The 12,260-nt window shown below is 38.2% G+C and overlaps 1 protein-coding gene across 1 annotated transcript in view; it reads right to left on the bottom strand.

Moving 5' to 3' along the window:
• Positions 1-12,260, bottom strand: part of LOC135196204 (uncharacterized) — a 346,278-nt gene that overhangs the window by 281,533 nt on the left and 52,485 nt on the right. The window contains exon 2 of the mRNA XM_064222815.1: positions 6,940-6,992. Within this exon, the coding sequence (XP_064078885.1) occupies positions 6,940-6,992 (53 nt within the window). The remainder of the gene's footprint in view (positions 1-6,939; positions 6,993-12,260) is intronic.

Here is a 12,260-nt window from a genome sequence, read left to right as displayed (position 1 = left end):
ATTTGCTTCCTTATAGGCCATCCAGTCCACTTCCATTTGGGTCCTCTCCCACCTTTTCTTTGCTTCTCTCTTTTGCTTTGTTGCACCCTTCACTTTTTCACTGAACCACCACATTTCCTTATTTTCGAACATCTTGCCACTACTCTCACCCAATATTTCTAGCAACCCGCAGTATTATTTCCATCATTCTGTTCGACCATTCATCAACATCTTCAATTTCATGCATTAGTTTTTCTTTAAACTGCCTACAAAGTTCAATCTCTTCCAGCTTAAACCATTTAAACCTCTTTGGCTGCTGCATTTTTTCTTCCTTATTTGTTAAATTTCTATAACTCAGTCCATCACTACCAAACGATGTTGTACTCTCACATGGTCTCCTGGTATGACCTTACAGTCTTTTACCTCACATAAATCTTTCCTCTTATACATCAAGTAATCTATCTGGCTGGACCTTCCGCCGCTTTTCTACGTAACTAGATGTTCTTCCTGCTTGGTGAAAAGTGTTCACCAGTACCATATCCTTGGACAAAACAAAATCAACAATTCTCTCACCCTCTGTATTTCTTTCACCATAGCCATACCTACCATGTATACGGCTGATCACATGGTTATTCTGGCCTACGTGCCCATTCAGATCTCTGCCGACTAGGCATCTTTCATCTGCTGGTACCTTTTCCATTTCCTCCTCTAAGTCCAACCAGAAGCGATCTTTCTCTTCATCTGAGCATCCTATCTGGGGTGCAAATGCACTAAAGATGTTAACAGTGCAATTGTATTAGAACTAAAAATAGGTTTAATATTATTTTCTAACTTCTCGTTACACTTTTCCTGAACCGAATGGGTAGCAGAAAGTGGAGCCACAAAGGAAGTCAATACTAGTGCTACCAAAATGCCTAGTCTGAGTAGGGATAGACTGACAGATTTAAGTCCTGACCTAGCTAATTGCTTTCACAATCTATTAGTTTCCCGTCTTTCCTATATCTGACATATTCAGGCATAAAGTTCTCAGGACAATTCCCTACATTCTTCACATCTATTAGTTCCAAGATCACACTCTGTACCCTTGTAAGTACAAACCTAATGTTGATCAACTTCCAATTTCAACATCCTGGTTACACCAAAAACATTTCTACATAGCCTGATGTTATTGGTTTTGCTTCAGGTGGAAGATATCCTAAGAAAATGAAATTACAATACTGTAAACAGGGGTAAAACAGCCAAACTTCATAGAATACCAACAATCACCTAACCACAGAGGCGGCAAGGAGAATTCTGACAAGAGCTAAAACATTTGAAACACACCTGGTGGAGAACAGGTAAACTAAGTCATCCGGGCAGCCATTTGATTTTTTGTTTGAATGCCGATTCGCCTAATCGGCGGGGAGATATAGCTAACTTTAACAGTAGGTAAGATTCATCTCAAATAATACTGTTTAATAAATAATTGTTGTTCATGTATTCCTGATTTACTGAACCACCACCACATATACTGATATCTAAATATCAACATAAACCTTGAAAACCAAAGGAGAGTTCTATGACCAAAATAGCAGCAGGGTTACTAATAGATGAGTGGGTAGTACCCCACCAATCACCTACCTGTCACCAAGAGAGGCCTTGTCCCTAGGCTTTAATGACTGAACCAACTGCCACCACAGGGTATTTACAGTGGACTCTCCCATAGTATTTGTATTCTCCGGATTCGCGAACTCACACATTCGCGGATTTCTCTCTCGAACATATCCCCAGAATATTCAGTATTTTTCTATGAGAAATATCCACAAATTCCTGTTTTATTTTGTTCTTTGTAGACAAGTAGAATACTACTGCTGGTTCCAATCTTGACTAACATTGTTGTTCTCTTGTTTTGTTGGTCATCAGGGATTAGTCATCTTCTTAGATTATTTTAACGGGAATTTTTATTTTCGTACATCTAAAATGTTGAAATATACTCATCCGTTTTAGCAGATTGTATATAAAGATCTGCTTGTGTGTATCGATAACAACTAACACAACGACATTGGCGCTGCTGCTTATGGTACGATGTTTACGTATGATGTTTGCCATATCGCGTCGACTTAAAGTCGTTGTTTAATCATCTGTTATTCTTGAATTCTGCTACAGTCGTGGCTTGTTGCTTAATCTTCGGGGAATATGTTTCTTTGAGCCCTTGGAGTTTCTTAAGCGATAATGTTTATAAAAGGGATTTTGACGTAGGAAAAATCTATTTCTGGGTGAGGAAGCCGTGTCGCCCAGTGAAATGTCTGCTTTAGCACTATTTCTAGTAAAATATTGCTATAATACCAGAGAACTGCTAAATTGGACATGTCAGAAGCCTCTGACTCGCTCACCTATATAAAAGGTGTCGGTATAAAACTGGGGCGAGTGTTAAAACACTACCACAGCAACCCCTCCAATTAGCTTTTTCCTCATCAAAAGACCCTAAATACGGGGAGCCGACCCATACGTCACACCTAGCTACCCCGTTGAAGGCGTCTGTGACGTCATACTTTTCGATAGCCATATCGTGTTCGCACGCTCGAATATAGCTATCTGTTCTTTTATTTTTATTCTTTGTTATGGATCGTCAATCTACCTCTTCACCCAAGTTAAGTACTGGTTCTGCCCTTTTTCAATATTTAGGGAGTGAATTTGCCTTTCGTTTTGCCTTTATTTAGGGTTTTGTTAGGCGTCACTTTTAAGTAACGGGCGGGCGGCGAGTCGCCTTTACGGCTTACCCTTGAATTCTACCGATTTCGAGTGGTCTTCCTCTCTGCATGTAACATGTGATATTTCAGTACATATATTTATTTATTTCTTGGGTGGCAGTTTTAAGTCGATCCTATTTTCGTTTATGTTTTTGTTATTTTCATAATTTTCATGTTTTCTCGGGAGTCGTCATTCGAGCAAGTTTCTGTTACGTGTTTTTTCATTCAGATATTTTTCCCTTTTTTTCTTTTCGTCTGCCTGCCGTTTCTTATCGTTTTGTCAGTGGGCAAGTAGGATTTCCCCTTTTGCGCCCACCGTTATCGGGTGGCCTTCATAGCGGTTTTATATTTTAAGAGGTTTTATGTATTTGTTGGATGTTATGTCGGTTAGCCTACATAGGCTGTGCCTGCGTTTTCCTCGTGATCTTTTTTCGCGGGGATATGCTGGTCACATGATCTTCACCCTATCAGTCCTCCCTTCCTCCCCCTCACGTGGGGCCCCCAGTAATTGGGTGCTCCTCTCGCTCAGGTTGTCGCTGACAACCGTTCCCAATCAGCAGAGGGGGAGTGTAGAGGGTCCTCCAGGACCTTAGGTTGGTGGGTGTCGCTTCTCAGCCGACCTCCTCCGGAGTTGATGGTTGCTTTGCGTATTTAGCCTCGGTTTCCGTGGATTTGTTGCGCTTTGCTTCTTTCAGCTCTCGGAACTTACATCCATCCACCTAAAACATTCCCTCTCCGCATAAGGCGGGTTTAGATTCCGGCTTCTCCGGTAGTCGTTGAGGGCTATGTTTACGGAAGTTACTCTTCCAAGGGTGGAGATATTATATTTGTTATTTTAATTTTAATTTTTTCTTTTCGTTTTGCCACGGAACTTGGGAGTTCATGTGGCCGTCCCGGGATACTTCGTGTACCCCCCCCCCCCGGTCATACAGTTCCGGGTTGTTTTATTTCTTACACAGTTCCCGGGACGTAAATATATAAATATATAAGGGGTTTTATATTTTCTGAGTCCGGTATGCTCCGGCATATGACGTTATTATCATAATAATCCTAATGAGTTTGTGCAATTGTTCTTATATATTATTGCACTTACAGGCCACTCAGTGTCTGGTTTCTGGTCTACAGGATCCATGCAACCATGATGTTTGCCGGAACCATGCCCCGTGCGCAGTATTGCTTACAGATTCCGTAGTCTGGCATCACGAAAACTGCTTTGCCTGCTACGACTTGTACAACAGGTTACCTGTTTGGTAAGTTACCGCACTGCTTGTTCTATGCATATTGTGATGGAATTATATTACACTACTTGTGTTAGTGTTAAAAAAAAAATAATAATAAAATTACTATATAAATAAATAAATAAATAATAAAAAAAATTTTAAATTAAATTACATTAATTAATCAACATATGTAAGCATAATGTTCAAAGATTTTACTCGAAATTTACACATTCCTTGCATTACAGACGGAGCAGTCTGTTAAGCATGCTGCACTCTCCACCCTCAAGATCTGGGTTGGAGGTTTTGGACGGAACGTAGGGAAAGCTAAGCCGTATATTCTACCTCAAGATATGGCAGCCTTCCCAGCTGGGAAATTTGCCGAATACGTTGACCCAAAAGTCGCAGCACCAATTATCAAATCAATTCAAGATTCAGTTATGGAACAGCAAGAGGCAGAGTTGCTGGACCTTGGTTTGGAAGGAGTCTCACTTGAAGCAGTGAGGATTTGCCCGTTACACTAGATATGGGTACAGGTAACAGTGTTAATGAGGCTAGCCAAGTTGGTCACCGTGGTCCTTCCTCGAGTGACTCTGATTCTTCCTCTCCCTTTACTTCCAATTCCTTCATGGGTTTCACAGGAGGTTTGCCCCTTCCAGGTCGCATTCCTTCTCTGTGATTCCTAAATTAAAGAGAAAACCTTCTGGTAAAACCTTGCTTAAAAGCAAATCAGAGACAAAGCCAAGGCCTGGGCAGGTGCCAGAGGTTCATACACATATTAAAACTAGGCTGAGATCTCTTTCTAAGTCTGCAAATCCAAGGCCTCAAGGAGGGAACTCTTCCCATTGCCCCACAAGTCCCATTCCATCAACGTCTAGAGATCGGATACCTCATAAGGTACCGTAGGGAGGGCAGGAAGGTTCCCCTTTAGTCGGCCAAGACCTGTTCAACACGAATATTTTAAATCAGGTCAGTGGTCTTGGTAGCTTATTCAGTTCAGTTGCAGCAAGGTTTTAAAGAGTGTTTGAAAAGTTTAGGTGCACAGGACTCCCTGATTGCAGGTCTCAGACAGGAGTCGGCAGTTCCGGCACCTCCTAGTAACTTGGTGCAAGGTCAGAGCATACCTGACGGGTCCACGCTCCCTCCGTTCCACCCTGGTAATCCTTGGAGGGTGGTGAACTTCGCTCCGTTTGTCAACGGGATGTTGACTTTAGAAGGTTGTGGTACACGTAGACTCGATGATTTCGAGTTCTTCCCCGAAGAGTTACGGCCACCATTTATAGGTTATGTTAGGCTTATGGAGGCAGCTCTGATTAGGGAGGATAAGGTCTCCAAGGGGACTGTTATCCTTTCTAGCAATCAGGCTCAGCAAGCATGGATACGGAGCCTAGAAGAGTGGAACTGCTCAAATACTAAGGTAACAGCATTTAAAAGCCCTTTCACGATGTTTACGACTGATGACGGGAACCCCTTACCTTTTACATCAAAGGTAGCAGGACTTACCCTTCAGGCAGTGACTCGGGAAGAGCCCCAGCTTAGCAAGACAGATCCGGGAGCGACACGGCTGAGCCCAGAAATACAATTTTACTGACCGCTGCTGTTTTCTGTAAATGTTGACGTCTGTATGAGGAATGTTTTTGTCGGAGTTGTTTCTTCGCCAGTTCACTTATGTTTCGCCTCACTGTCTGTTATGAAATTCTCGAGTTCTGCTCTTCAATTTGTATTGCCATCGTTATGAAATTCTGGTATGTGTAATTTTTCTTTCTTCACACCGCACTGATTACGTCTTCTCGGATCCCACCGCCTTCACCAATGTAATGCGTCTGTCGTTTACTATTTTTATTTAGTTCGTTACCAAAGTAAAGAAGTTGATTACTGTTATCTTTGTAATGTTAGTGTAGTAACATTTGTTGCTTCCTCTTATTTGAAGTAGTTTTATATTTCATTTCATTTGCTTTACCGTTTCTTGCTTTGTTTGTTGTTATGTGGTAGACTCTCAAGAGGCTTAGGAAGAGTGCAATTTTCTTACTTCATTATCACACTAGTAAAATCATACATAAAAATACAGGTTAAGTATATGACTACAAATTCAAATGTACGCCTTTCTTAATTCCTCTTACCCACAACTGTGGAGGCACTCTACCTCACCACTAAGGCTCTCTGCTTCTCTCCTGCTTTTTGCTGCTTGCCTTCTTCAAAGGAAAAGTCCAACCGCAGTGGGCTTATGGATAATTTGCTTCTGTTCCGCCTAGTAGTGGTCCTTACTGGTTGAAGATTATCTAATGTCCCTTGGGTGTGATTAACTGATTTATTTCTCCTTTATAAGAGGGACTACTGAAGTCACCAGAAGTCTTCAGGTTCCGGCGAGAGTTGAAAGGTAAGGTCACATGTGAGATGAGTAGGCAGTTTTTAATGGTTGCGTTCAGATTATTCCGGCACCTGTGTTTTGACTAATACTCACAATGCTTCCTGACTCTCTCTCTCTCTCTCTCTCTTCTTCTCTCTCTCTCTCTCTCTCTCTCTCCTATCTCTCTCTCTCTCTCTCTCTCTCTCTCTCTCTCTCTCTCTCTCTCTCTCTCTCTCTCTCTCTCTCTCTCGTTGCTTTCATTCTTTCTCTCTTTCTCTATCATTGGTCTATTCATGGTTCTCTCTCATTTCTTCTTCTCTCTTTTATATTTACACTATTCGTAACTAATATTCTCCTAGTTATCATTATATCATCAAAAAATGCACTTATAGTGATAAAACTATTAAAAATAAAACAATAAAGAAAATATATACAAATTTTCAGTTTTAATGAACAAAATGGGCCGTTTTAAGTGTTCTTAAAGGGGTTCCAACTATTTGCGGGGAGGGTCTGGTATGCATCCTCTGTGAATATAGGGGTCCACTGTATATAAAAAAAAGACAGGGTTTGTATTCTCATAGGAACAAAGGAACTTTCAAAAAGCCTCAAATACAGTATAATTACAGTACATACATATATCCATAAAAAAACCTTTGGTTTTACTAACTTTAGATGGGTTGGTTTTTCTGAGTTCATCCTTGCATCCAATATAGAGTAATCCTGGAAAAAAAATCCTGATTAGTATTGTATTTTGATGCTCTTCACATACTGTAATTTAGAAGCAATAAAAATACAAAATCTAAAGCAATTTCTATTTCACAGACATAGACAACTGCTTATCATATGCCTTTTTTCATCAGTCTGCAACAATTATAGTTTAAACTAGCTCACTGATCAGTGTACTGAAGAACAAATCACCTAAAAGGTTAAGTTTTTATTTTATTTACTTCAATCAACCCTTAATGGATGGATACCCTCATATGAGTAGCAGTAACAGCTTTTAGGTGGTGGACAGATTCACTAATGGTAAGCATCAATATTACGCACCATCAATTTGGGGGAAATGGGTGGGAAAGAGGTTCCATTACTTCTATAGCCCATAAATTCATTGATGGCAACTTTTAGACTGGCTCAGCTCACTGATTTTAGGCAGCTCAATACTAGTTGTGTACTTGACTTCAAGCAGACATGTACTCTCTCTCTCTCTCTCTCTCTCTCTCTCTCTCAAGACATCTTTTTAAATATTTGTTCATAAATATACCCAGGGGTTGCTGTTGGTTTTAGTTATCTTTGACATTTTTTAAACTTATATAAAACATATAATAAGCAAAGATTGCTCACGCCTCTGGTAGTTCAATGGCAGAATGGGTGTAAAGAGCAAATAGTTCAATGGCAGAATGGGTGTAAAGAGCAAATAACACCTGGAAACTAAGGACGTAGAGGTTGTTCTTACATCCTTAGCTTTGCTTCAAAGTATGCCAAAAAACACTCCACAACAATGCATGTGTTTTAAACAAGTAATTCACAAACTAGAAGACAACACGTTTAGACAGAGAAAGACACAGGTTCTGGGAGGAACTCTCTTCTCACTGGAAGCAGAGCTATCAGGTTAAGTCTTCCAATGTCACTACAATTCAGGGTGAACAACTAGTAATTGAACACTTTACGAATTAGAAAAAGAATATGGAAGACAAAAAACCACTGTGTTTGTCTGAGAAATCATTCTGAATCATTGCAGTGGCCTATGGATCAATTGCGATGAAGCAGACTTACGGACTTCTGTTGTACCAAGAGTTAAACAGAGAGATGATAATGAGTCTAAAGAGACATAAATCTCTGTCCAATGATTCTTGCAATGGCAAATGTGGAGTAGAAAATAGGAACCATAAGCAAGAATCCAAAGCTAACCAGACTTAAGTCTGTGATGGCCAGGCAGAGATCCGAATTAGCAGTTAAACCTCGACAGCAGAGAAATCATACTAATTCGAACAAACACTCAGCATGACCCAGTAGGCTGAGTTGCCAGGTGGCACATTCCACCTTGGAATACATTCATCTTGTAGAGCCATCGAGTGCACGACAGATACCCTTGAGCACATACATGTTAACCACAACAAGAGGGAAAGAAACCCCTTTGTTCAGTGATAATTCCAATCCTGTGGTGTTGTTGCCAAAACACCAAAATCAAAATCAAAATCGGTAACTCTTGGAAGGCCGGAAGGCTGTCCTGAGTTTCAGGAAATTAAGAGAAGGTACTTTCGTCTCAGTCACACACCAGAAGAATTAACTTATAGACATACAACTATTACTCGAATGGTACAACTGATAACAGTTGCATGTCACGAGCATATACAAGTACGTATATTTGTAGGCTCTTGTTGACCGAGTGTCAGCCTAATTCTTCTTCACTTCGAAGAGAAAATGAATAAGGATAGGAAGGAGACCTCCTTCATTCTCTGACGAAAAGATTGAAGGTGAAGCTATCCCGAAGGAAAGCTTCTATGGCGATAACAGGACACCAAAGATGACTAGTTCATACCGAACTAGTTGTTCCCAAAACGGGAACACTGTTCTTGTCCGCTCTCTCGGAACTAGTGGGAGCGAGCGATGACGCACACGATCATCAACTTGCGGTGATGATAGCAATCCAAAGACTTCGGAAAACATATTCGCCTAAGCGAAAAATATGCTTCCTGAAGGGAGAGCAGAGGTTTTCACCCACCAAATGGAGCATTCTCTTCCAATGACTGGTTCGATAGTGAGAATGCGAGAGAGAATAGAGTAGAGTTGACTGCGCCAAAAGATGGCGAGAACTTGCTACTTCTTGCCCCGCATCTGTCTTCGGGATTGAAACTTCACGATGAGGACTACATAAAGAACCTCTTCCTCGACTCTCGTGATTTCCTGTTCAAGTAGTGGCTAACGAAAGATCACCAAGTGTCGATGAAGATGAACTAGGAGACTGTGTTGTCGTACGTCCAATATGAAGTGCCAGACTACCAACAGCTGGTGCCAGCCAAGGCATAGAAAACGCCAAGTGAGCTGAAGCAAGGAACTGGACGCCTCAGATGGCGCAAAGGCAGAGCACCTGGACGGGGAACTGGTGCTCAACAAAATACACCCAATACGAGAGAGATTTGAGCGGCTAGGCACCAATACCTGGTGCTCAACATGAGAATCGGTACTATTCTGATGAGTGTCTAGGATAAAAGTATTGAGAAGGCTCATATATACCAATACAGGAGCAGAGTTCTGATCCACTTCTTCTGCGGACGACAAGTCAGTATCTTCACCTGTAAGAGCATTGTGAAGCCAAGCGAGTTGACAACACCTGGCTGTGAATGCCTGGGAGAGGACTGACTATCGGAAGCAAAAGGTCACTTATGATGCTTCCAACATCTTGGCAGTAGCACAGTACATTCAATATTAGTACTAATTAAGTAAAATAAGTAACTTTTCTTTAATTCAATGACTAATGAGCACCAGTCACTAGACGCCATTCCAACAGCATTCAGTCGAAACTATAAAAAAAAGGCACGACCAGTTCAACCAAAGGAAAAATAAACTCCCATCGGAATCCCTTAAATCGAATCAGCCAAGTCGTGAGTCGAAAATCAATAGAGTTGGATCAGATAAAGTGCAAGTCAAACATTGACTGTGAGTCAAATCAGCCAAGCGAAGTGTCTTAAAGACCAGTTCTGATGGGAAGTAGTTTTCTATAAATTATTTGCATAAAAGGACGATCTCATCTTAGAACAGAAACCAATCAGAAGTTAGCTTTAAACGAGCCCTGTGGAGGAGAGTAAAAACAGAATTAATTATAAAGTTAAAAGAACAGAAACTATAAAAATTTAACCCTGAGCCCGTAAACTTTCTTTTCTTAAAAATCGTGGTTAAAAATATTATTTTATCTTAAAACAAGGATGTCTAAAAAAGAAAGCCGATATTCATTTTCTATTTCCAGGGTAAATGTAATGTTAGAATGTTGTACATTTACAAACTCAAGTTAGGAATCATTATCATAATTACGTCTATTACATAGAAAAGGGGGTGGCAGACTAAGGGCCAGTCATCTAAGAAGTGCTCCTCCAGGGAGCACATAAAAATGTTGGGAAAAGTGGGACCGAGAGAACCTCCCATCGCCATGCCATCAACCTGCTTGTATAACTTACCATTGAAAATAAAAGCTCTGTTTATTTTACTTATATATATATATATATATATATATATATATATATATATATATATATATATATATATATGTAGTATATATATATATATATATATATATATATATATATATATATATATATATATATATATCTATATATATATATATATATATATATATATATATATATATATATATATATATATATATATATATATATATATATATATATATATATATATATATATATATATATATATATATATATATATATATATATATATATATATATATATATATATATATATATATATATATATATATATATATATATATATATATATATATATATATATATATATATATATATATATATATATACATATATATATGTATATATAATATATATATATACATATGTAGTATATATAATATATATATATATATATATATATATATATATACATATATATATATATATACATATATATATATATATATATATATATATATATATATATATATATACACATATATATACATATATATATATATATATATATATATATATATGTACATATATATATATATATATATATATGTACATATATATATATACATATATATATACATCTATATATATATATATATATATATATATATATGTATATATATATATATATATATATATATACATATATATATAATATATATATATATATATATATATATATATATATATATATATATACATATATATACAGTGGTACCTCGAGATACGAAATTAATCCGTTCTGAGGCGGCCTTCGTATAATGAGTTTTTCGTATCTTGGAACACATTTTACATGTAAAATGGCTAATCCGTTCCAAGCCCTCCAAAAACACCCCATTAAATTTCATAATAAAGCTAAATTGACCTATAAACAATGAAATACTACAACAATTTGGACCATTCAATACCTAAATTAAGAATAAAAATCGAAAACCTGTAAATAAAGTGTATATTAGTGTACAAGAAATATTATTACTGTAACATAAAATGTGGAAGCTTACCTTTTGAGTGAGGCTATCTCCGATAGTGGCGGCAGAGGAGGAGGACAAACGGCAGATAACGTACGTACGTACATACACTTAACTTTACGAAAACACACAAAAAAATTAAGGAAAACCATAAAACTAAAATTTACGAAACACCTTAACAAAACTGTAACACTTAACTTACAAAAATCTAGAAATTACATAAACATTTTTTATTTATTTTTAACTTTTTTTTTTTACTTTTACGTAGGCTTTTTTTTTTTTTTTTTTTTTTTTTTTTACAGAATTTCAACTTCATCACCGCTTTCAACGTTCTGTTTTTCATCACTTGGTTCTTCCTTTTTGCTTTCAACTTTGTTTTTTATCACTTGGTTCTTCCTTTTTGCTTACTCCTGCTAATGCTGAAGGCCTCTTTAAAAAATAACGATCCAAGGAAGATTGCTTCTGCCTACTTTTCACAATGTTCCTGAAACGACTCAAGCAAACGTCATCGAACTGCGCAAGCATACGACCTGTGTGAGCCTTTTCGGGGTGTCTTTTTTCGATAAACAATTGCACTTTATGAAAAGCGCCTAGAATATCCTTAATTTCTGCCGTTGTCATAGGCTCCTCCTCCTCTTCCTCGCCGCTGCTAGAGAACTCCTCTTGAACGACGTTAAGTTGCATGGCCTCCAACTCCTTCAGGTCATCCGTCGTAAGCTCCTCTTGGTGCTCCTCGAGAAGGTCATTGATGTCGTCCTTGTCGACGACCAGCCCCATGAACTTGCCGAGTGCAACGA

Source organism: Macrobrachium nipponense, chromosome 17 (assembly GCF_015104395.2).
Source record: "Macrobrachium nipponense isolate FS-2020 chromosome 17, ASM1510439v2, whole genome shotgun sequence".
Taxonomy (NCBI): domain Eukaryota; kingdom Metazoa; phylum Arthropoda; class Malacostraca; order Decapoda; family Palaemonidae; genus Macrobrachium; species Macrobrachium nipponense.
Note: the sequence above shows the minus strand (reverse complement) of the source record. Positions and strands in the feature narration are given on the sequence as shown.